The sequence below is a fragment of the Ochlerotatus camptorhynchus genome, unplaced genomic scaffold (assembly GCF_037179485.1).
Source record: "Ochlerotatus camptorhynchus isolate MF236.1 unplaced genomic scaffold, CSIRO-AGI_Acam_v1.1 ptg000078l, whole genome shotgun sequence".
Lineage (NCBI taxonomy): Eukaryota > Metazoa > Arthropoda > Insecta > Diptera > Culicidae > Ochlerotatus > Ochlerotatus camptorhynchus.
This window is the reverse complement of record NW_027040568.1, coordinates 1,945,934-1,971,105: the sequence shown is the minus strand read 5'-3', so window position 1 is coordinate 1,971,105 and position 25,172 is coordinate 1,945,934. Positions and strand designations below refer to the sequence as shown.

The 25,172-nt window shown below is 38.3% G+C and overlaps 3 protein-coding genes across 3 annotated transcripts; 1 reads left to right on the top strand and 2 right to left on the bottom strand.

Annotated features, from left to right (window-relative positions):
• Window positions 1–4,401: 4,401 nt before the first annotated feature.
• On the bottom strand, window positions 4,402–5,336 carry Psf2 (DNA replication complex GINS protein PSF2-like protein). The gene is made up of 2 exons (XM_065217603.1): window positions 5,059–5,336; window positions 4,402–4,990 (listed from the first exon to the last, which is right to left on the bottom strand). Exons 1-2 carry the CDS (start codon window positions 5,301–5,303, stop codon window positions 4,627–4,629), a joined length of 609 nt encoding a protein of 202 aa, XP_065073675.1. The 5' UTR covers window positions 5,304–5,336; the 3' UTR covers window positions 4,402–4,626.
• Window positions 5,337–13,755: 8,419 nt separating this feature from the next.
• Window positions 13,756–14,693, top strand: LOC135697790 (RWD domain-containing protein 4). Its single transcript, XM_065217602.1, has 3 exons — window positions 13,756–13,993; window positions 14,056–14,165; window positions 14,232–14,693. The coding sequence occupies exons 1-3, from the start codon at window positions 13,886–13,888 to the stop codon at window positions 14,626–14,628; spliced, it is 615 nt and encodes a 204-aa protein (XP_065073674.1). The 5' UTR covers window positions 13,756–13,885; the 3' UTR covers window positions 14,629–14,693.
• Window positions 14,694–22,769: 8,076 nt separating this feature from the next.
• On the bottom strand, window positions 22,770–24,888 carry LOC135697789 (RUS family member 1). Its single transcript, XM_065217601.1, has 5 exons — window positions 24,650–24,888; window positions 24,339–24,521; window positions 24,120–24,258; window positions 23,747–24,058; window positions 22,770–23,684 (listed from the first exon to the last, which is right to left on the bottom strand). Exons 1-5 carry the CDS (start codon window positions 24,714–24,716, stop codon window positions 23,132–23,134), a joined length of 1,254 nt encoding a protein of 417 aa, XP_065073673.1. The 5' UTR covers window positions 24,717–24,888; the 3' UTR covers window positions 22,770–23,131.
• Window positions 24,889–25,172: the final 284 nt, after the last annotated feature.

Below are 25,172 nucleotides of genomic sequence, written 5' to 3'. Positions count from 1 at the left end.
TGCTTAGAACGAGATTGTAGGATCGCTTTGCGAGTCTTACATTCCCAAAAATTGGATTTGTGGTTTTCACCACAATTTGAACATTTAAATTTTTTAGTATTTTCCTTCTCAGGACAGTCGTCCTTTGCGTGAGAGGAATTACCACAATTTATGCATTTAGCTGGCATGTAGCAATTTTTAGTTCCGTTACCCCATCCCTGGCACTTACGGCACTGGGTGAGGTTTTGGAAATTTCCTCCAGTCTTCCTGAAGTGTTCCCACTTCACTCGGACATGGAGTATAAGGCTAGCTTTTTCTAAGGCCTTAAGATTGTTTAGTTCACTAGACTTGAAGTGAACTAAATAAAAATCATTAGAAATCCCGTTGCGCGAATCGCCAGGACGGGATTTCATTTTCATTTTGATTACTTGGAATGGCACAACTCCAAGTAATTTTGCCAGTTCATCTTTGATCTGATCCAGGAATACACCACTGGGCAGTCCTTTCATGACAACCTTGAACACACGTTCAGTTTTGGTGTCGTAAGTAAAAAAATTGTAAGATACTTGAGAATACATTTAAATCCGTCCAAGGTTTCAGCCAATACACAGCATTCACCCCGACGTCCAGTTTGTAGTGAAAACTTAACTTTCACGAAGTTCAAAAGTTCCATGCGAAGAGCATGGAAATCAGAAGTGGTTATCATAATAGGGGGAATCTTTTCCTTCTTGGCATTAAGCCGGGAAAGTTTACTAGAATTTTTCTTGGATGATGGATCATTCTCATCATCCGTGAGCAAATCAAATTGATTACTCAAATTAATTTCATCAGAAGGGGGGTCAAGAGTTTGCCCCTTTCTTTTGCGTTTAGGCGCCATGGCGGCAGTAATTTTTTATCCAAATCGACTTCCAAGCAGATTACTATAAGAATCTGAAGGCTCGAAGAGGAATTTTCCAAATCAATATCCAAGAAGGATTACCTCGGGTAGGGTCCAAACAAGGATCCAAGAGGAATAAAAGTTGAACAAGGTAGACATTTTACAGGTTGAGCACTGAAAAGTGCTGTTTAAATTTGTTGTAGCTTTAGGTAGTTAGTAACACTTCCTTCAGCAAAAAGCAAATACACTGAAGTCTTTTTTTACACGGTTTTTTTTAAACGGTACGTTTTTAACGATTTCTCGACAACGATACAACATATCGACTTGATTCCAATCACATTATCCGTTTCTAGCTATAGGTAATCGAATGGCATGCTTAGAAAAAAATCACAATTTTTTGTGTAAATACAGAAATTTTTAAAATATGTCTATATGGACCATAGCATGCTATAATTACAAATGGCATCAAAATCTGATTTTTCAAAAACATTTAAGCATGTGAAAAATCAAAATCTCGTAGGTTTTTTTTTTACACGGTACGTATCCCCCGTGTGAAAAAAGACCTGAGTGTAGATCCGCAGGACAAGAGAGCACGATGCAGACTGAACGTACAATTTTATTTTTTCCTAGCTCTTATGTTAAGTCAGCTATTCTAAACCGTATTTAATAGGCACTATTCTACATTAATTGTTAACCCGGTTTCAAAAAACAAAGCAACATACTGGATTCGGACCCGAGTTCGAACCAAGAATCTTACGATCAGTATACCCATACTTTGACCACTAGACTATCAATACTTGTATAAGATGGAAGGCAAAAGGCGTATAAGAAATACCTATGTAGAGCTTCTATTCGCAAGAAATCGGCGATTGACGTGTTTTTTTACAAATGCCATTACGCCCAAATCTCAACCCAACAAACTATTTTAGCTGCCGACCACCAGCTTATACAAGCAAAAATTAGCTGCTTAAGGCAAATTTTGGCTGTATAAAGTTTTCTAAAATTGAAAAATCACTCCGGATTTCTGACGAAGCACGCACCTCTCACAAGATCCAGCCGCTTGCCTTGCCATCTGAGCTATCCTAGAATACAGATATGGACTGCTCAATATTCAATAAAAGCTTCCTTGAAAATGAATACCTATCAGCACTCCCTATGATGACCAACGTGATCATCTCAGTAACAACTCAAGGCGGGAGTAGCCGTCAACAATGCTGATGATGGTACAGCACGCAACAACCACCCTACTGCTTTCTCTATGAGATGATCACGTTGGTCATAACGAGAGGAGCAACACAATAGTTGGGTAAAGAAGAATTGCATTATAACACACCATCGACTGGAAATGCTCTCGCAACGTGGGGCTTTAGGTAGTGATGAAAACGTCGCTAGAACTATTCCACAGCCGCAGTCAGTTTATGAGCAAAAGAAGGACGCACATTTTTTGCCTGTAGACTTGGAGACATACTTCAAGTCTCCGCGTACATCGTACGGGTTAGGCAAAAGATGTGCGTCCAACTTCAAAAACTGTCGCTTTAATGGCCCTTCGCTCTTTTTCAACTTCTATTCAATTTTCATACTGCCGTACTCCAACGGACTCTTCTAAAGATCATTCTCTAGCTAATAAATTATTGATTTGTATAAATTTTACAGTCGGATTATCGGATCATCCCCAATAATCCGGCTACACATTATTGTCCGATTAGCTGGGGAATCTGTACTGGATTAACGTCAATAAAATCAAACACTCTTATTAACCCATATATCATACACTGAGGAAACTGTCCCTACAATTTTCATAAGCAGCGTCGTATGAACGTATGAAAATATGATCTCGACCAAGTTTCATAAGAATCTTATTGTGTGTGGCAGGATAATTTCTCAAAATGGGACTATACCATCTGTTATCTGTTTATGGCCGTACGACTGCGCCCATTGATTTAACACACGGCGGCTCTTTATCAAGGATTCGCTCCTCAATCCGCTGCCATAAAATACTATCTAAATTACACATCTGTGTATAATTCTTATGGGCGGGGTTGCAGCACGCTTCGACCGTCACCAAATGAGAATTTAACATAAGCGCGACAATATTGTCGTACATGATTGACTAAACCCATTCATAATGTCCTACATTGTCCTGCTCTAGGTTAACGATCACTATTATTATGACGATAATAGACTGCTGTTTGTACAATAAAAACTGATACCGTTCTTCTTCTTCTTCGCATTTCAAGCTTATTGCTTATTGCGTGCCAACTGAGTATTTTACAGATGCACTTCCACAGTTATTATATTGAGAGCTTTCGATGCCAGTACCATTTTTGCATTAGTATAAGGTCCAGGCATGTGCCAAACGCCACTACAGTACAGTAAGCCTCAGACAAATATTGACCCGCACCAGGAGAGATGTGGATCCGGACTATATTATCAGAACTTGCCGAACATTCCGGAAGCGTGTTGAGGCCGTAATTGCGGCAAATGGAACTTCTATCGATGATTAACATAGGTTTAAGTTCTTACAAACATATCCCTTTTGAATAAATGGTTTTTCCACTCCGAAAACTTTCAGATTTTTTGTTTGTTTTTACGGTGTAAACATTATCACGCATACGGTATGTTTAACCATGTCACAGTAATACATTGAATGCAATTCACATCGCAAAAATACTTCATTTTCAGTCCATCCATAAAAGGTTATCAATTATTATTAACAATTAATATACAAGAGACGCAATCTACTGCGTAACGCTCGGCCTCGATACTACAATCAACTGATCAAGCACATCGCACAGTACACTGCACTATTTATAATAGCAATGATCATTCATGTTCCAGCAGTTAAAAGATGAAGTCGATCGTGATAGGTTTCCTAGCACTAGGGATTCTAGTTGCTACTATCTTTGGTTTACCAGTGGTAAGTAATGAACCCAAGAGCAGCCGAGTCAAATCACCGAAAATGTAACGTTATTTTTGCAAGCGAATAAAAAGCGTATTTTCACTCTAATTTAGCTGGTTTTTCATTGTATTTCAAGATCAACACTTCCTCTAGTGATGAATAAACATTTTTTTAAATTCCCAAGGAAAATATTTAAAAAAAAATCATGTTTCAATAGTGTTTTTGGCCCGTATGACTGTTGGAAGGATAAAATATTATACCTAACATCACGTTTTTTTTTTTTAAAGCCTTCAGGTAGCTCTGGGGAAGTGATTTGCAACAAAGATGGTTGTATTTTCCCCGACAAGGACTATGGACCATCAGTGACACCGTACACACCGACAATGAAGCCACGAATTCGAACCCTGATTGTACCTCCACTGTGGATTAACACGACTTGGATGGACATCGTTAACAAAAAATCATCTACTGAATCGCCACTTGAAGAGGATAACAGCAAACCAGTGACCTCAGTTAATGATTATGAAACGAGTGAGGAAGATAACATGGTTTAAGAGATCTAGGCTGCAAAATGACACATTAAGAATTTAGGATGTTGTGAAACCACCTAATAGTATAATAGTGCTCCGATAAATAATAAAGTGAAACTATCTTCATCAATAACGTACCATTTTATTTTATCCTAGCTCTTATGTTAAGTCACCTATTCTAAACCGTATTCAATAGGCACTATTCTACATTAATTGTTAACTCGGTTTCAACCTGAATTTCGTGTTAATTTAACAGAATATTGCCTAAAATCTGACAATAACAGCCATGAAAGCTACTCCACAGTACGAAGGATATCAAAACGCTTAAATTACGAGGTTCACTAAAACGTGTAGCGCGAACTCGATGCACCCATGCTGCTCATGGTAAGCGACTGATTCTGGAGGGACATATTTCTACGGGCACTCTTTTTGGCGTTCAGTATCCGAGTTAGCATATCCATCGCATGCGGTAGAAACGGTCGGATGGTGTTCAGTTCGACGATTGTAATGTTATCCAGTTTTATCAGCTCACCTTCTCCTTTGATGAACATATCCGTCGTTGTCCGGAGCTTTGCGCAGCGAATGTCCCAAATATCTTTGATGAGTGTCTTGATTTCATCCGACTGAGGAACATCTTCCGGAGCGGTATTTAGAACCAACTTTGCCACAACCATGTAATGCTCGCTTGGTAGTTTAGTGAAATTCCTGTAATGGAAATTACATTACTCATTAGCATCATTTATCGAACTAGGTATATTATTTTATAACTAAACCTCGATCGTTTCTCTTCCTCCTTGATGTCCTCCAGCAGACTGATGTCCATCCATTGCGGTGGAACGATACGACATTTCTGCTGCTGTCTCAGGTGGATAGCAAACCATAAGGGAATGTGCAACGGATACCCGCCTCGGAATGGACCGATGGCACCCGAGATCAGGTAGATCGGGTCATGGTTGAAGTTGGGAATCACTCCAATGACCAGATTCTCCCCAATAAATTCCAACTCGTCTGGTTCCATCACTTGTATTCTAGATTACGGTTTATTTAGACGATTTAGTTTAGTTTTTAGCCGTGTTAAGATTTAATTTTGGGAAACCGATGTTTGTTTATAATCAGATTATGTCTAAAACTGGCGCGCCACAAAGCAGCCAAAAAATTACAGCATGATTTGAATGCACAAAAAAAATGATGCATAGTGCATAGAATTGACAGCATTCTGAACTCATACACGGAGAACCAAAACTACCCAACGGTTGAGTTCTTTAAACTTACTTTTGAGTAGAAATACTAGAAGGAGAGATGGGCGGAGAAAACCGGAGAAAACAAAATACAATTCGGCAGCAGGGATTTGTATCTAAATTATCTTGCAACCCTAGCTAAAACTTAGCATTTCACATGACTTTCGATTTACGTGTAAATTAATATTGCTGATTGCATCTGAAACTGGACTGTCCAAAAAATGCAAAAAGTGTGATAAAAGTGCACGTTTCCGTCAAATTGTTTTGATGTCTTCGGAGCACTTATTGCTTGCATCATAAGGAATAAGTGCATCGAAGACACCAAGACGATTAGACGTAAACTTGCAGTTTTATCACACTTTTTAATAAGTGAAAACGCGCTTATTAGTCCAATTTGGTGTAAACGCGCAATAATTGATTGCATCGCAATATTTTGCGAATTTTCGGTGCCATTAATTAACCAACTAAGATCAATTAATTAATAGAGCTAGAATATCCCTAATAAAAATTGTATGGTTAATTTGCTTAACGACGTGTTCTGGGTATCATCCAAACCATTTGTGGAATAGTTCAATGATTTGGGTTATCGTTCGTTTATGGTCATTTTTTATTAGGGATTGCTTTTGATTCTAAAAACTAGTTGAATTTGAGAAGCACACGAAAGATAAGGGTGATTGAATTTCTGTTCCATTGCAATACTCTCAAATTTAATCTAGTAAGAATAAGAAATCCTCGGAAAAAATCTAATGGGAATGTTCGTTTGGCTCAGATGTTGACAGTTCATTTGGCTCAAAACCCTCAAAACATTAAAAAAAGGGGGATGAGTACTTAAGGGGGTTAGATTTTGATAAGTTCTTTAGTGGGAATGACACTGATGAAGACTGCACATTGTAGTCGAAATACGTATCTGTCATGGATACCAAAATTAATTAAGTGGAATTAAATGGAAGATAACCTTTTTTGCTGTTTTATTTAGCATTCCGCTAACAACCCAATTTCATTACTTCACCTCAAAACATAGTCCTCTCCAGGTGGGTTCGTATTGGTGCTATTTGCGTGTGTTAGTGAGATGAAATTTTTTGTTAGCTGTGAGAAATTTTTTGTTTGCTGTAAGAACTGTCATTCTAAAGTAAAAATAAACAACAAAACGAAAACAAACCCTACGCTTGCACGGTAACAGTCAAATACCCTTTTATGAGTAAAATTTAAGCAATTTTTAATAAAAGTGGCTTTACTCATTAATGAGTAAATTATTTTAACAACAATGAGTTTCTGCTAACAGTAGCTAACAGCTACTACTTAATTGGCATAATAAATTACTCATTAATTAGTAGTGCCACTTTTATTGACAATGCACAGCAAAAAAAGTTGTTGAATATTACATCGAAACTGATGCAACCAGGTCAATCCATCGGTTGTGTAATATCACATTGTACGATGTACATCGATTTTGCGAACAAAATTACATCCATTGATGTAATATTGTATCTACTTTTTGCTATTACATCATTATTTCATACATCAGCTTGAATTACGTTGATCGATATTACATTTTTTTTTGCTGTGTGGGTTCACCTTTACTCATAAATGGATGTTTGATTCTTACCGTGCACATGACAGTATACGCTAGTGTGTGTAAAATTATATTGTTAGTGTAGTGTTCGTGAGATCATGCTTGGAGAACTCAAATCTCTCCGCTCATCTCTCCTTCTACACGGTAAGAAAAAAGCACCCAAAAGTAAATTCTTTTCACTCATCTCGGCACTTTAGTGCAGGAACCCAAAAGTAGGTAAAGCGGGTCAAAGTAGTTTTCATTTACTTGTGTGCAATTCGCATGGAATTTTCCACTCGCTTTCTACCCAAAAGTAAGTTAGTTGTACCCAAAGGTAGGTAAATATGACTATACTCAACGTTGGGTTCCGACACTTTACTACCCTTGTTGGGTGGTTTAGCTCCTCCGTTTTTGACAACATTAGAAGGAGGAAAGGAGACAAACTAGTCAAAAGTAGGTCAAAGTGCAAAGTTTGTTGTCGTGGGGTAATTTGAGATTAATTTCAAGTGGCCGCTCCTCGGGATGGGAAATTTGCAGCACAAACCCAGGCACACAATATACTGGGTCTCTAAAACCACTAGTCGTTCCCGTATAGGTCACACGGAGGCCCATTCTTGGTTCCATTACAATCCAGTATATCCAGCAGACGTAAACAAAAAGATCCAATAAAAATACAATGATTTTCATTGTCATTGTTGTAACCATGATATTTACCGTCAAAACATTGGACATTTTTGTCCATTACCATAAAATCACAACGAAATTCATAGTTCACAAAATGAAAATCATGGTATTTGAGAAATTTATAGTATAGGGGGTTGTTAAGCATCTTAACAATAAAAAAAAAGTGATTTTTCCCGAAAAAATTTGATCTCATCACACTTATTTTCGTTGTTTGAGCAATCGAAATCTATTTTTTCTACCGTACAATAATTTAACAATAAATTGTAATGTACTCAAAATTCAACAGTAAAAATCATTGTAATTTCGTTGTTTTATTATAATTATTTTTTTTCGGGCAGCTACACAAGCTGAATAATATCGGTGCATCAAAAACGGCATTTTTTTTATTAACTTTCAATCACAGTGCAATGAAAATTCACATTACATTATTGCTGCTTGCATCGAAAATTGGACTGCTCTAAAAATAAAAAAAAGGATGATAAAAGTGCACATGTAGGCTAAGGGCACGCAATAACCTTTAACTTTAACGCAGGCAACGGCTGTAATTAAATTAATTCCATTAACTACTGCATTAATTACATTAATTATACAATGCAGAACATTAACTACTTTTTAACTCCATTGATAACAGTTGGAATTTCGTAATTAAAGTACATTCATTACATTTTCAATACTTTTAATTGCATTAATTATGGATAGATAATTTTAATTACCGTCAGTACTACTTCAAAACGCATTAATTACTTTAAGTACTTTTGATTGCATTTTAACTTCATCGCACCGGTTCTTTGTATTGCGTGCCCTTCCTTCTAGCCATGAACACGCATACAAAATGTATGAGTTGGTTCGTGTCTAATCTATTCCGGGCAAATTATTTTTTTTTTCTAGAAAACAAATTTCTATGGTTTTGACAGATGGGATCGCTGCACATTTGAATCCTCCGTTATGGTTCTACAAAGGGTAATTAAATTTGTATTCGTCTTCTTTTTGAAATATTCTTCAATCATCATCATTGGTTTACACATACATTCTCATATTATTAATACAAAATTTAACACTTGTATTTCATGATTTTAGAACGAAAACTTTCTGGGTAAAACATATTCACTGTGTTTACTTACTTGTATTCTTCGAAGCTAAGCACAATAACACACAATCGAATACACAAAATCCAAAACAACTGCTACTCAAAACTCTTGGTGAACAAAATTGAACACCAAGAAAACCACCACCAAACCACCGGTAATCGTAAAAGTATCATTGAAAAAGCGTTGCCAGATGTATTGCCTTTAGCAATGGATTATAGTTTATTAAAACAAGCAATTGTGAAGTTTGACTCATTAATATAGATGAGTGGATGTATTTAATGGTGAATAGTGGAATCTAAGAGAAATTTATGCGTCACTAGTGGCGGGAAATTGTACCAGTCGATGGTGATAAATTTATGACAGCTGGTTCAAATTCCATAGTTTGAATGATAAATTATTGAAAAAAAAGTTCAAATAGTGAGATACGATCATTTTTATGAATGATACATGTAGGAAATTTGTCGAATAATGCAATATTATATAAATTTTCATTGCACTGTGATTGAAAGTTAATGAAAATGCGTTTTTTGATGCACCGATATTATTTAGGTTATGTTGTGTATGACTGCAGATTCTCATCCCAAAATTGACGTCCATGTCTGCTGGATATACTGGATTATGTTGGGACTCCATGTGACCTATACGGGAAGGACTAGCGATTTTATAGACCCAGTATATTGTGTGCATGGGCTACACCAGTAGAATGGGTTTGTGCTGCAAAATTCCCATCCGGGGGAGCGGCCACTTGAAATTAATCTCAAATTACCCCACGGCAACAAACTTTGCAACTTATTTTATACTTATTCGCTCTGTCCCTGCAAACAGTGGTAACTGTAGAGTATAAACCAGCAGTATATAAAAAAAAATAAATAAATAGTAAAACAATCAAGTGTATATTTGTTCCAGTGCATTCCAGCAGCCTAGCTGTAAACTCGTTCTGATAATATTCCCCTATTTACATTTCATACTATGTACAATGTACATTAGTCGCTTAGATGCGAGACAGTAACTCAGTTTCCGGAATAAATGGGTGAGAGAACAGACCCGAAAGAAAGACTCTTTTAATCGATCTTCGTATATGGTTCGGTACCCGACTCATCGCTCTTTCTCTTCAAAGAAGAGAATTCGCTCAGAAAATACGAACTAAAGCACGAATAAAGGGTACACAAAAGAAGGAGAGAGCATCGTGTCAAAAAAAACGAACGGCGTGAGTGGAGTCAGTTTTTGGAGAGAAGTTGTTGGAAACAGACGTGTTTGTGCGACACCGAAAAAATAATAATAAAAACAAAATGGAGGTAAAAAGAACGGCTGGATGCGACAGTAACCTTTCTCCACTAAGCGAATTTGTTGCTCCCCGACTTCGAAACCCGAAAAAGTTCAAATTTGTACTCGTTGCATCCCGGGATAATGGAACGATCTTGCAACAGCAATGAAAATGTTAAGCGGTGGAGATTAACGTTAAAAAAAATCAACTATTTTCCTGATTGCAACCAGTGATATCATTGAAGTCATTTTCCTTTTTGAAGAAGGCTTCTTTTCCTACAATTTTACAAGCTTTTTGATCACTAAAAACGTACAAAAAAAAAACCAAAAATATCCAATTTAAAAAGCGAAAACTCTTATATGAGTCACGTTTGACAGATGTTTTACATTTTTATGACCGCTACGACAATAGCGCCACAGGTGGCCGGTGGTTGGTTGGATTTGACTATAACAAAAATGACCATTCTAGGCATTTTACCGGTCCAATTTAAAAAGCCACAGAAGATTGAATTCAACACTAACAGGGTTCATGGCAGCAGTGCACGTAGCCTGGTATTCGCTTTCCCGCTCAGAGGTTTAAACGAACTTGCATACAGCGAAGTCTGGCAGTGTGAACGTTTTGTCTGCTACATTCTTATGCACTAGATAGTGTGACATCACATTTGCTGTTCACAGCAAAAAAAAAAATGTAATATCGATCAATGTAATTCAAGCTGATGTATGAAAGAATGATGTAATAGCAAAAAACAGATACAATATTACATCAATGGATGTAATTTTCCCATTCCCGCAAAATCAATGTACATCGTACAACGTTATATTACACAACCGGCGGAATGATATCTGTGCAGCTGTTTGGATGTAATATTCAACAACTTTTTTTTCTGTGTTGTATTGAAATGAAGGAAGAAAAGAGATGGTTCAATTTTCCTCACTATACCAGTTGATATTTATGAAACATGGGCGGTTTTGGCGTGGAGACATGCACTTCCAATGAATTTTACCCATACATTTAGAAAATGATGATCGAAGAATATTTCAAAAAGAAGAAGTAAACAAACTATTGACCCTTTGTAGAACCTTATGGATTCTCGATCAAGAGTTAAGTTTAAGTTTCATTTGGCTTTGTCGGTGGTTCTACTTTATGGCTTATCTGATCTTAGCGTCTTTTAATGTCATTATTGGGTATTTTTCGGTTACCGTGTGTATCTTTTCGTTCACGCTGTTTTTGAGATTCTCGAGGCCATGGTGGGTATATAAATGGTGATACGGCTTTGTCAGTAATAGGCGAGGAGGTCGCGGGGGGGGGGGGGAGTGCGTTTTTAGTGCAAATTGTAAATAAACTCGGTCGCTGTCCCATACTAAAATCCAACATGGCTGAATCATGAATTTGACACATTAGAATACCTATAATGCCTATAATCAGTCCAGTGGCAGGCGCATAGGCAACATGTCATACAGTGACAGCGGGCCCAGCACAGCAAAATAAATTATTTGAGCCCGGGACCAAGGTGTTCTAATGTGTCAAATTCGTGATTCGCCATGTTGGATTTTTGTATGGGACAGCGACCGAGTTTGTTTACAATTTGCTCTAAAACCGCATTTTTCCCCCTCCCCCGCGACCTCCTCGCCTATATAGTGACAAAGCTGTATCACCATTTATATACCCACCATGCCCGGGACATGCTGCCTATTGTCAAACGCTGCTGTTAGTATACACTCAAAAAATTTATCACATATCTAAAGGATAAAATCCATGTGAATTTCACATAGCTTTCCTGTGATAACATAGCAGCAAATCCCACCACAAAATCACATGAATATTATGAGGCCGATGAAATTCATTTGCAAAATCACATAAATTTAATGGGATCGCATATGTGTTATGTGAAATTCAGATGAATTCCATTAATTTTGATTATGGATGAAAATCATGTACATTTCTAATGGAAGGTACACCCTAATAAAAATTGTATGGTTAATTTGCTTAACGACGTGTTCTGGGTATCATCCAAACCATTTGTGGAATAGCTCAATGATTTGGGTTATCGTTCGTTTATGGTTATTTTTTATTAGGGCATGCAAACTCTTTTCGGTGTAGGCCTTGTAACTGGTCTATACCTACACTGAAAACAGTCCCATGGTAACCACTACTATTTCGTAGGTTAAAAATGAAAACAAAATACCACTAAATTTCGGTAGAACGAATATTGTATTTGAAATGAATACAACTCAGTGCCAACATTTCAAAGGGGCGTAATTGCTTTTATAAACAATGGCTTTTGCCGTCGATTTCTCGCAAATAAAAGCCCACCCCTCCAAATTACCAATGCTAGCTGGGACAGGAAACATTCTTCTACCTGCTGATGTCATTCATTTTCATGAGTGAGCTTTCATTCGCAAGAAATCGAAGACGAAAGTCATTGTTTACTAATGCAATTACGCCCCTTTGAAATGTTGGCACTGAACTGTTGTTGATGTTACCATGCTGCGTCAAAAACGTTGGCGTAGTACGGTGAACCATTCTTCTAGCATAAACAAAAACAAAAATGATTGCATCAACTACAACGTAAATTATTGTTGTAGTAAACGAAATTTCAGTTAATTCTACTACTATTGAGAACAGTATTGTTAACCATATTTATGTATTAATTTCTACTGTAAAAATAAAATTGCATTGATTTGAGACTTTCGACCTCTTTGTAGATTCCAATCAAATAAAAAATTTCATAATTTATTTATTTTGAAATACTCTGCACAACATACACACACTAAATGGTCCTGATTGAGCAATGGTTGTGATTTGATCCAGAGATTTAGCAGGATTGCAGGAAGGCGGTGCCGGTCAGATCACGACGCTTTTATCAAAGTGCATGTTTGTGTCCGTTATTCCATATGGTTCAAAGCCTGTCAAAAATCTAATGTTAAAAATTATATATTTAATAATAGTTACTGATTACCAATTGACATAAACAGATGAATCAAGCTCCTGATCGAAAAATTCTGCTGTTCCGGTATTTCGTCTGCTTCCACATAAATAAACCTTCATTAAATTAAAATTGTTTACCTTTAATGAGTCTTACCTCCACAACAACAATGATTCCAGGAATGATCCAATGGTTCAACTTTAGCTGCCACTTTTATCTGCAACCTGAAAAATACCCGCTGATACGCACTTGTCGAATGAGTTTTTAAAAAATGGCGATCATGCAATAATCTGTGAGCAGAGCAGTGAAATAGTAATGGTTTTGTTTTCCAACCAAACAGCATTTCTGTTGATGTTACCATATTCTCAAGGTAACATGATAAATTTGAAGTATTTTTAACCATGAATGTTATTAATAATACTACATGAAATTCTATGGGGAGCATAGTAAATAAGTTAAAAACATAATAGAATTGAAATAAATATCGGTTGATTTTACTATGAGCTGTCATGGTATAATTAAACACATTTCAATGGTACGTGATACCATACTATTTTTATCAGTGTAGTCATATATTGCTCGAGGCGTTTATGCAGGATGCTACTCTGACTTTATGCTGCGGTTGAAGCAATCAGCAAATGCTGTGACTTTTTGACATCGAGATCTGTCATGTTGCGTCCTCACGTAAACATGCGTTTGTCTTGTAACATCATATTCGTACTGCCGTCGTCGTAATTATTTTTTGCAAAAGTTTACAATTTCGGTGGAAAAATCTAATTTATTATAGAAGGGACTCATCGTAGTGAAATGTGTGTAGAGTAAACAATTAGTTTTATTTATTTCCCGAAATGTCTGAAACTAAAGAAATGCAAACCGAAGAGCGCGAAGCGCTGGTTTCGATCTACGAGGGAGACGGCTGCTTTAAGCAAGTGAATGCAGAAACTTATCAATACAAGGTTTTATCCCCTGTAAGGACATTTGGGAATGTGACAAAATTTAAGTTCTATGTTTATTTCAGTACGGCGAAGAAGACGGATGCAAATCATTCCTGTTGGAAATCTGCTGGCAAGAGACCTATCCCAATGAACTTCCAACTATCAATATGGAAACGTTTTACAATAGAAATCTGTAAGTAAATTCGTAAGTAAAATAAGAATAGTAGAATAATTCATTTTCCCAAATTGCATCCATCAGGTCCCGCCCCGTCAAAGATAAAATAATCTCTATACTGAAGGAAGAAGGCGAGCAGTGGCTGGGTTGCGGCATGACCTACACGCTCTTTGAGTGCCTTAAGGATAAAGTAGAGGAATTACTGGCGGACGAGAGCGTGAGCAATGCTAATGATCAACAGATAATAGGAACAAACCCCCAGGATGCCGATCAGGGCAGCTCGGATGAGAATGATGCGGACGAGCGGGGGATAAAATCCATTGCCGGTGCAGGAGGTGGCGGACAGAAGAAGGAACAACTGACCAAGGCACAGAAACGAAAACAGTGGGATCGAGTTGACAACAAGGGAAATCGCCCCAGGGGCTATGACTGGATAGACATAATCAAACATCTATCGCAAACCGGTGGAAAACAGGAGTAATAGAATACAAAGGGAACAGGAATTTATCTAGATAGGCTCTTATTACGATGAGTCGCTCTCGCTCAGTGTTGTTTGAACAATTGCTGAAAATAAATGCAAGTTGGTATTGCTGATTTTTGTATTGTCTAGAAGTTTTACTCTAATCGTCGATGGCATGATGTTCACAAACTATGTGGACAGATTTCGAGAGATTTTAGACCGGACCCGCTGAGTGGAAAATCTTTGTTGGGGAACCGAATACTTGCTTTCGCCTTCGACAGGCGTCTGGGCTCCTCAACACTCGAAAGCTGATGTAGGGGATGACGGGGTAAAACGGCCACGCTTTAGATTATTGAAAATATCAATTCTGGTAAAAACAATAATGATGCAGAATTCTTTGCTATACAGATATACCTCGATATAGCGTTAGCGTTGTTATGATATACTTCGTAGATTGGATACTAGCGACACTCTGTGTAGAGATGAACTAGTCTATGGCTAAAAATCTCTTAAATAAAGATAAAAAAAAAATAAAAAAAACTAGCGACACTCACGTCTCTTCTGAAATTCTCAGTTATAGTACGTTCAGACTACAGAGTTATAACAACAATCAATACGAAACTATCGATTTTAAATTGGCTCACTACTTGACTACCCTATTGGTCCCAAGCAAACGATTAACGTACCCCATTCTAGTCGAAATTCTTGTACTACACAATGTTTGTTTTGATTCGCTATGAAAGTTTGACAGATAAAATGAGGGGTTAGTGGATTTTCCTATGTTTCGAGGGGTGAATCGATTAGCTTGGGACCGAAAAGAGTACCAGAGCTGAGCCAAAAAGTTGAGCACGTTTCTTCGGGACCTTCTAGTCTTAGAGTTACCTCTATGGTTATAATATGTTATAGCTCTGTAGTCTGAACGTACTATTAGACTACTTTCAGGAATAATGCTAGGGAGTAAACATTGGTTCCAATCTAAACAAGAGTAACAGAAGCATGACTGTCGCTATTCCCGGCCACGCCCATCTTTACCATAACTAGGGATAGGGAAGGAAATGTTGATGTAGTACTTACTTGACGAGAGGCCACCGGCTTATAGTACGTTCAGACTACAGAGTTATAACAACAATCAATACGAAACTAACGATTTTAAATTGGCTCACTACTTGACTAGCCTATTGGTCCCAAGCAAACGATTAACGTACCCCATTCTAGTCGAAATTCTAGTACTACGCAATGTTTGTTTTGATTCGCTATGAAAGTTTGACAGATAAAATGAGGGGTTATTGGTTTTTCCTATGTTTCGAGGGGTGAATCGTTTAGCTTGGGACCGAAGAGAGTACCAGAGCTGAGCCAAAAAGTTGAGCACGTTATTTCGGGACCTTCTAATCTTAGTGTTACCTCTATGGTTATAACATGTTATAGCACTATCTTGATGGTGGTTTCTGTGTTGCAATTATTTGACAACCGTTATAACATGTTATAACTCTCCAGTCTGGACAGCGTATTAGCGACACCCTCATAAGTGCTACGGAGTTGGAGGGTTGGGTAAGGTATTCGGTTAGGATTCACCTCAAGTTGGCGATGTAACCAAAAGTATGTCTAGATAGAGCTGGAATAAGGGCGTAACAGCCTTTGTAAACAATGACTTTTATCGATGATTTCTATGAACTCAAGGCATGCCCACACAAACCATCATAACCGTCGGGTAGGGGAAGTCGTCCCCTACCCAGTGGTGTTGTTGTTTTGCGTTGACAAGTCTTAACTTTCTAGAAACCATCGAAAGAAGTCATTGTTTACAAAAGCTGTTACGCCCTAATTCCAGCTCTATCTAGATGTATTGTTTATTTGTTTTTTTTTTTTTTAATTTAATCTCTCGATAGCCGGCTATCGAAAGAATTCAAAACTCCGAAAATCACTCATCTATAGCAAGTGAGTGGAAGCAACCCTGCATGCAACCATTCTTCATGATACACTTTTTCTACCTATGTTTCTATTAGGCATGTGGACATGCGTTAGCTTCGAAACTTCTAACCAAACTGGGAAAATTTTCAGAACAAAAAAAAAACTTGAAAAAAACTTTCAAAGGTAATTACAAGTAAAATAAATATTGATTATTTTACGCAAAAACGAGCTAGTAATATTAAATCTCTTGTATTGTATGCTAATGCTTATTGACTGTAACAAAAATAATATACTTAAATAAAATAAAATATTAATAAAATTATATGCAAAATTTACTTTATTGGTGAGAAGTATCTAATAAGCCCTCCCAGTTCCTGTGTATATAGAACAAATCTGATACTGTAATCAGAATTGCTCAGTCTGCATGAAGCAGCCGATTTCATCAAGGAAGTTCTATTAACAACCAAGAATTAATCGTTTGAGGCAGGTGCGAACTACGTAGATCACCATCCTTCGCACGGAGAACTCCTCGCTGTGACTTGACGACCAGCTCGGTCGGTAGAAGTAACGAACATTCCAGTTTGTCGGATCCGGATTAACGTTCGATTGGTGGTACATACTTTATTTTTAGGAACATTAACATTCTTGCTAAATGTTCACGTAAACCTTGGAAATTGCAACAACAATGCTAGATTTTAGATGAAATATGTTATATTTTGCTAAATTTTGCCACTTTAAATTTCCACTAGCGGCGAGAGTGACAAAGGTGGGAAATGCAAATGACGTTTCACCGCTGCCAGTAAAAGTTGATATGAACGCGGATTTTTGACAGTTGAACAATTTTTCTTTTAAATAAATGAACTTTTAAAATTACAAGCCAAAATTGAAAGAAGTTTTTTCAAACTCATAGCAATACCGACTGATTAGTCGAACTAAATATAGCTAACAACAATGATACTGTATTGAATAATCCTTGTTTGTTATTGTTCCATAAGATAAGGGGTTCCGGAAAAGAATGTATTGAGATTGAAAAAAAAAAATTCAACAGCAATGTTTACTTTGCTAAGATTCTAATTGTAAGCCTTCTACACACAATTAGAAATTATCACCAACTTCGGTAATTTTTACCGAAATCTGAACAGCTGAACTGTTCGGTAAAAGCTACTTTGAAACTAAATCTCTACTAAAATGTCAAGATATGATCATTTAAACAAGGTTGAACATGTTATGAAATTATTTTCAAATTCAATTGCCTTTAAAATGAAGGTCAAAGTTTTACGGAATGTTCAGTTGTTCTGATTTCGGTAAAATTTACCGAACACGGAAACAAAATCTTAGTGTGCACGTCTGATTCAGATTCCAGCACTAGTACTCGAACTTCATGAACCAGTTCCATGAACTCATATAATGTAGTCGTTGTTTTATTGCTGCTCCTGTGTGAAAGATTTGAATACACGACACCACCGAAACGGAGCATAAATTTGTCAGTGCTCTTTTTCTTCACTCTAGCACTACATTCCATGTCGGGAGAGCTGTGTTTACTTCATGCTAATTGAACTAGTTCAAGCTTGAAGTCAGCAGTGGCCCAGTGGAATCGAGCGCAGACACCGAAAGCATCACACCTCAACAGTTCTTGATCGAATCCCAAATCCGCTACAATAAAAAAAAAGACACAACCGTGAAAGGCTCCTCCCACTGCCACTGCCTGATGTTTATTTTTCGATTTATTTTTAGACATCGATTAAATATATGTGTCAAAAGAAGAAGTAAATTTCATGTGATTTTCACATAGACTTTACTTCGATTAATTTATGGCACATATATTATATTGTGGTGAAAAGTAAAGCTTATGTTTATGGGTTTCAAATCCATTTCAGCTAATTATTATAATTTGACCGATTTTCATTTATCATATGGCGATCATATAAAAGTTCCCAAATTATCAGCATTGTAAATGTATCAGATATTCATATAGAATTTACCTGACACATTTTCAATCATGTAATTTTCATTGGATAGCGCAAATTTATTAGACTTCCACATATCAGGAAGATGTCATATTGGTTCAGTGGGATTTCTTGATACGTCAGAAATTAGCTTCACCCCTCATTCAGCCATATCGTTGATAACCATGAAGGAAGCAACTCGTTGTATCGCATTGAAATAATCTGTATCATTACTCCACTCGTTTGCCGGTTTTTGGATGAAGTCGGTCGAAATTTCGAAAAGAAATCAGCACTGTTAGAAGTGACGTTTAGCTTGGGAGCCCAACTGAAACTTAACCCACTTAAAGTTAGCCCAACAAGCGAAAGCCGACTGTACCTGTGTCTGAGACGAAACTGGTGAAGACAGTTTTCGTTTTCTCTTGTTTTTGGTTCTTGACGTACGACTACTTTTGTGTTTTCTATACGCGGGTGGCGCAGATGGCAGTTTAATATTTTAAATAAAAGCTTTGTATAGAAATTTAAAAGTTCCCAGCTGCTAATAATTCAAACAACATCTCCTCACTAACAAATGAACCGAAAAGTGGATATTAAATATTTACACTACAACAATTTTCGTTAGCGGCGCCGGTGGTGTAGCGGTAATGTTCTGAGGCATAACAGCCGTTGGTCCCCGGTTCATGAGTTGATGGGTCGATAGGTAGGGTCCAGGTGTGGGAGCTGCCTTCCTGGCGTCGGTAGCATTGGTGCTCAGCACGGAAAACAAGATCGACGGGAAACAAATCAAGGGAAATAACAATTTTCGTTTTAAAAACTGCATACTGTAAGCCCCCTCTCACCCCCCCCCCCCCTACAAAGCTGTTTAATAACGCTTATGAGATTGAGCAAATGGTTTTAAATAATTCATCCTGAACATACCAAATCGATAAAATAAGAAACTCCGAAGTTATTTCAAACTGAAACTATTGATATGAGTGAGGGGGGTGGGGTATATTATTACCCCCCCCCCCCCCCATCCTCTCCAACTGCACATATGAGATAGAGCAATTGTTTTTGAATAATTCATCTGAATATACCAAATCGATAAGATAATAAACTCCGAAGTTATTTCAGTTTGAAACTTTACTTCTATTCATATGAGTGACCCCCCATCCCCCCTCCGACTACGCATATGAGATAGATCTATTGTTTTTGAATATTTCATCTGAACATACCAAAATGATAAAATAATTTTCTTCGAATTTGGAGTCTCACTTTCATTGGTAAACCGGCAAAAAAGGATTTTTGGTATTTAATTCGAAACATTGATCTTTGAACAGCTATAAAATTTTTTAGGGGCATTCTAGCACAATACGTTACTGAGCAAAGTAGTTAGGCATTTCCTGGGATATACTTTAACGTATTTAGAAGCGTGGTTTGTGCAAAATTGTGGTCCCTAGTAATAAAGATGCAAAAAAGTAGGTTTTCCCATACAAATTTCAAATGCAATGCGGAAAGCCGGGTTACAACCAATCGTCCCCAAATTTTTCATAGTTGTTTGGGACCCCAAATGGAACCAAAAAAATATTGTTCTGAAAAAAATTATCATGATGGCCCATCCTAATGCTCACTGTCGATATGGTTCATCAGCGATGGAAGGCTCACTAATCCAAAACATCCGCCCATGACGGCACACTGCCACGACATGAGCTAGAGATGCCGGCCATAAACCCACCGTCTCCAACGCTCCATTATGACACGAGATTAAGCCCTCCCACCAACGTCAAGGTGCAAAAACTAGCCATGGGGAGGGATATGACAATTTGATTTTGGGGTCAAATCTGTATTTTTTTTTGTACCGGCCCTTATTACTAGTGTCACTTCACGATGAAAACGAAGTGAAGTGATCACTTGTCACTCACGGTTAAGTGATTGCCGGGTAAATCAAAAATAGGCATCACTGCATAGGAGAAAGCCGACGAAGTGGCCTTGTAAAGGGTTAAAATCAGGAGACCCCAAGAAAGACAAACATGGTCAAAATATTCTGAGCATGAGCATGATTGACCGCCCACGGTTGCGACTCTGTTATTGCCAGATCAGCTGTAATTACACAGATAACCAAGAGACGATGCTTGGGACTAGCAATCATCCTCAATGTGTAAAAACTGGTGATCTCAAACTAGGCAATACCAGCGCCGGCCGCACCCGAACACAGGTCAAGAAAGGAAGGGGTAGGAATGTGTTGACGTGACACTTGCTTTGATGGAAGCCGAGAACACCTCTGCACTTCCACGAGGAATCACTGGGATACTGGGTAATAGGGTTGGGTTTGCAGCAGGGTTCGTTTTGGTAAACGATAAGCTGAATTGATTCCCTAACCATCATATAACACGAAGAAGCTTTTGATTGAACCCACGGTCTTCTGCTCAGTAAGCAAAAACGTTTGCCACTAGGCAGACGAGCACCTTTTTAATCATCGAGTTGCTGTTATTACCATGTAGTCATGTTAACAAATAGAACGATTGACGAATCTTGAGATTAGACTCATGATATTCTGCTCAATAAGCAAAACCGGTTGTGCTAAGGCCACCGAGCCTCTCATATCACATTAAAGCGTTACTCAAGTTTTTTATGACTATTCAGACCCGGCACCGACGACAACGAAAAGTTTTACAAAATACACGATAAACAAGCGATCTAACCATACATTTTTAATATGAAAGGATCTGGGACCGCGTTTTTCTGCTCAGTAAGCAAGCCACTGCTACCGACGATCTTTGAAATCCTTAAACTAAAAGCTACGAATGAGGCCTTTATTACGATCCATTTTCACGCGACGTTAAATCTTTTGATTTTCTCGTTACGCATGGTTCAGGTAATCATAACAAGCTATGACCGACGTGACGATTGTTTAAGACCTAGTTGAACAAGCTATTAAAATGAAATTACGGTCTCGAATTTTACTTGGCATGTAATGAACAACAGAAATACGCGATAATTCATATTTTCAGCGGTTGATGGTTAATTTTAAATATACTAACGGTACTGCCTACGACTACGACGGCGATTACGACAGCGACTACGACAACGACAACAACGAATTTGTAACTTACTATTTGTCTAGGATAAACACCTTTGCCCGGCACCTCCACTGGTTCTTCATGTCCGCTATCTGTCACTGTTTGCAAAATATCTAATAACAATTACCTTCCAATACCAATACTTCCTGTATTGCCATGGTCATCTGGGAGGAGGGTCGCATCTAGTGCTTTCCCCAGGAACCGTTCACGGCCACCAGCTACTGCCCGTTCAGTCTTGGGCGTATCCAGAGAGGCATCCTTCAGATTACTTAAATATCCGACACTCAATGCAAATCGCAGACACACTTACGCTAGTTACAAAAAAAAAAGCACCCGTGCAAAGAAACGGATCAAATAAACGTCACTCTCGCGAAAGCACGCATTTCACCACACCCAACTACGAAACACGTTCAGAAGCACTTTCCATACATGGTCAAAATATTCTGTCCTAGAAAGTCGTGCTAAACAGTGTAGTTAGTAAATAATAGTAACTGATACGAAGGACCACCCAGGGAAGCTTTCTTTTGTAGTTCTACAAACACAAACACATTGGCTCAAACGTGATAATGCAGGCAATGTATGCAAATTTATAAGCGACTCAGAGTGGAACAATTCTAAAACGAATGTGAGATCTTAAAATCAGACACAAAATTGCATGGGCTCGTGTCTGTTGCCTTGTTTCAGGTTAATTTGTTTTATTTATCTTTCTTCCAAAAGCAATCCTATTTTATTCTACTGCCCTATTGTTTTCATATTTGTTTTAAAACTTTTCGCGTGTCATAAAATGTGCTTCTATATATGAAAGTATTGTTTGAATTAATTGTAGGTATTTGTTTTTCAAAGCAATCACTACAAATCACTAGCTATAATGTTGTGAAAAAGTAGAGTCAAAAATCGTGTTAAAAGTGCCTACGTAAAATGTTTTCCGTCGCGGAAATCACACTAGGTACGTGTCGTGGCGCTCCTTGCTATTGTGTAACTTGGATTTGTTGTTTGTTGCATGACGTGATATGACTAAAATTTCACACGGACAGACAAACCTTTAAGTTAATCAAAGGTCAACGGTAATTTATAGGTTTTAGTGCTTTTTGGACTAGAATTGATAGAATTCAATCTGCTCTGCGGCTCAGCTATAATACAAACTACTACGGCATTCGTTGTCCCCCTCGGGTGTAGAAAAAAAGGAGGGACAAGCCGTTCTCACTATAGGTTGGAATGTGTAGAAAAATAGTTTCTAGTTATAGTGTCGGATCATTCCCTAAAATTGTTGGTTGTAGAATATCAATTTGCGAGACAACTCTCCTAAGATCTAAAAACACATTTCGATGTTTCGATTATTAGTTTTGTGTTATTTGGATTTGAACTGCCTTCGCTTTTGGTCCAAAATGCTGTCCACTTTAGTTATATGTTAATTGAGACTAGATTGCTTCTTTGGCACCCTAATAGTCGCTCATTTGTCGGTTGTTCAAAAAATTGGAAGGTTTTAAAGTTATATTTTCGTAATTGCGCAATTTTCCCGCTAAAATCTATCGGTTTGTTACTTTCTAAAAGTGGTTATATTAAAATTTCATCCGTCGAGGTGCCGCAAAAGACTCATTTATGACCTAGCATTACCTTTTATATCCTCCAGTCCAGTCGGTACTCATCGGTTTTGAGTAGATGCGCCTGAATGTTCCAACCCTCGCACTGGGCTAGATTGAGGAACTCGTTCCACTTGTTCTGGATCTCCCAGTAGCGATCACGTAGCTGATTTTTGTCCTGCAAGTACGAAGCCACGTAGAAGTATGCTTTTATGATGTCCATCGGTTTTGAAGTGAAGTGTAGATAAACTCCGACGTAGTTTCGGGTTTCCGCAATGAGAAATTTGTCTCGCGAATCGAAACATGCCATCAAATTCTCCAGGTCGTAACAGACGCGATAGTACTGAGCAAGCTCTCGAGCGGAGCAGCCTATCTTGACCCTGGCCGTCAGCGTAACCGTTTGTCCGATGGTCACCCGCTCCAGCTTGTTGACCTGTTGCGGCGAGAGCATCCTCCCAGACTTAAAATACTCTTCCAGGGCAATAAGATAGCGAGCCTCGTTGAAGGTGCGCAAGCAGACGGCTTTAACTGCTTTAATATTAGCGTAGATATGCAACAAGGTTACAAACAGAAATAATCCGTATAAAACTCTAGAAGAAGACACATTTCATACAATTAAATTCTTTTCACAGAGCAGACCGGAAGCACTTACTTTTGATCCTGTACATGCGTCAGCAGAAATAATCCAGCAAACGAAGCAATCAGATTGACACACGTTTCCTGTGCACTGTCCTTCGATGCCACATCGGCCAGATTACCCCGGATGGCATGATGCTGCGTTAAAGCGGACCTGGTGGCACCACCGGCTACACCAACGATGGCCTTCATCGTGGTTGTCGCACAGAGAATGAACGTCGAAGCTTTCGGATAGTACGGCAGCACGAACAGGTCGATGCCCATTGCCACATCATTCAAAATGTCCGCTCGAATGCGCCATTTTTTCGAATCGATATCCAAATCCGTCCTGCAATGAAATCAAATTTGTAACAATGTCACAATTCTACTACTTTCAATCGAATATTTACCCTTTCCACCAGGCAAAGATAATTCGTCCAAAGTGGCCCATTCCATCCTTGAGCACCCATGTAATGGTGGCGGAAAGTGGATTAGCCACGTCGCTACCCACTCCGACACCTTTCAAAATCGCATGTGTTGTTAGTGTGCCTGTTAGAAAAATCAATCAATCAATCAATCGAGCATTAAAGTCGTAATTTAACGGTCAAGAACGAAGACAGCTTTCTTACCACTAATCGTACTGCAGAAGGCCTGCACGGTGTCCCACTTCTGGTAAGCCAGGTAGTCTCCGCTTACGCTGTCCGGATAACCAGCCGGGAGGAACAGGTTTTGGAAAAATCGCTTTAAACTCAGTCGCTTCCGCAGCCTCGGTCGTTCACCTTTCACATTCACTCGGACGACTGCATCTTGGTCTGAAGGAGGTAGTAGTACACTATTTAATTATGCAGTACAACTAGCTCCGCAACCAACGGGATCTATTACCACTCATCAAATATTTAAGCCCATAAAAAACATTCCCCTAGATGTTATAGGTACTCACTATCAGGTGTCACGTAGAGAATTTCCTCCCCCGTTGATCCGTACTGTTCACGGAAGTGGATTTTCATATTGGCCACCCGGATTTCCCTTGGACCGGGATTGGTGAGCTTGCAGAAAACAGAACCGCCACTACTCAATTACCGGGAATGCACTCGATTTCAAGAGCAAAATTAGAGGAAAACACGGACAAACATAAGCGATGATGAACCTTTTACGTGGTGCAAATGAAAAGATTGTTGATTTTTTCTTCTACTCGATCTGCTGTCACTTTTTGTTTGTTATGACAACTGAGTAAACATACGGTGGCTGCGTGCTTTGAGAACTCGATTTGTCCTCGATAATTGGGAACACTCTCAGAAATGGCTACGTACGTTATGTTTAAATTTCCAGTTTTGAATTGACCGCTTCAGGTTTCCAGGTTTCGATTAATTTGTTATTATTATTATTATTATCTCTATTTAGGAGATTTTCAGCCGCAGGCTGGTTCATCTCCGGGAGCCCCAGAAGGGGGCTTCCCTAATTAC

Excerpts from the sequence above, each read along its gene's own strand:
- Psf2 (XM_065217603.1), bottom strand. The coding sequence starts at position 5,303 with ATGGAACCAGACGAGTTGGAATTTATTGGGGAGAATCTGGTCATTGGA. Across the intron at positions 4,991-5,058 it reads GAGGAAGAGAAACGATCGAG|GAATTTCACTAAACTACCAA; the intron begins GTTTAGTTATAA and ends TTTCCATTACAG.
- LOC135697790 (XM_065217602.1), top strand. The coding sequence starts at position 13,886 with ATGTCTGAAACTAAAGAAATGCAAACCGAAGAGCGCGAAGCGCTGGTT. Across the intron at positions 13,994-14,055 it reads CAGAAACTTATCAATACAAG|TACGGCGAAGAAGACGGATG; the intron begins GTTTTATCCCCT and ends TGTTTATTTCAG. Across the intron at positions 14,166-14,231 it reads ACGTTTTACAATAGAAATCT|GTCCCGCCCCGTCAAAGATA; the intron begins GTAAGTAAATTC and ends TGCATCCATCAG.
- LOC135697789 (XM_065217601.1), bottom strand. The coding sequence starts at position 24,716 with ATGAAAATCCACTTCCGTGAACAGTACGGATCAACGGGGGAGGAAATT. Across the intron at positions 24,522-24,649 it reads TCTCTACGTGACACCTGATA|ACCAAGATGCAGTCGTCCGA; the intron begins GTGAGTACCTAT and ends TACCTCCTTCAG. Across the intron at positions 24,259-24,338 it reads CTTCTGCAGTACGATTAGTG|GCACACTAACAACACATGCG; the intron begins GTAAGAAAGCTG and ends TTTTTCTAACAG.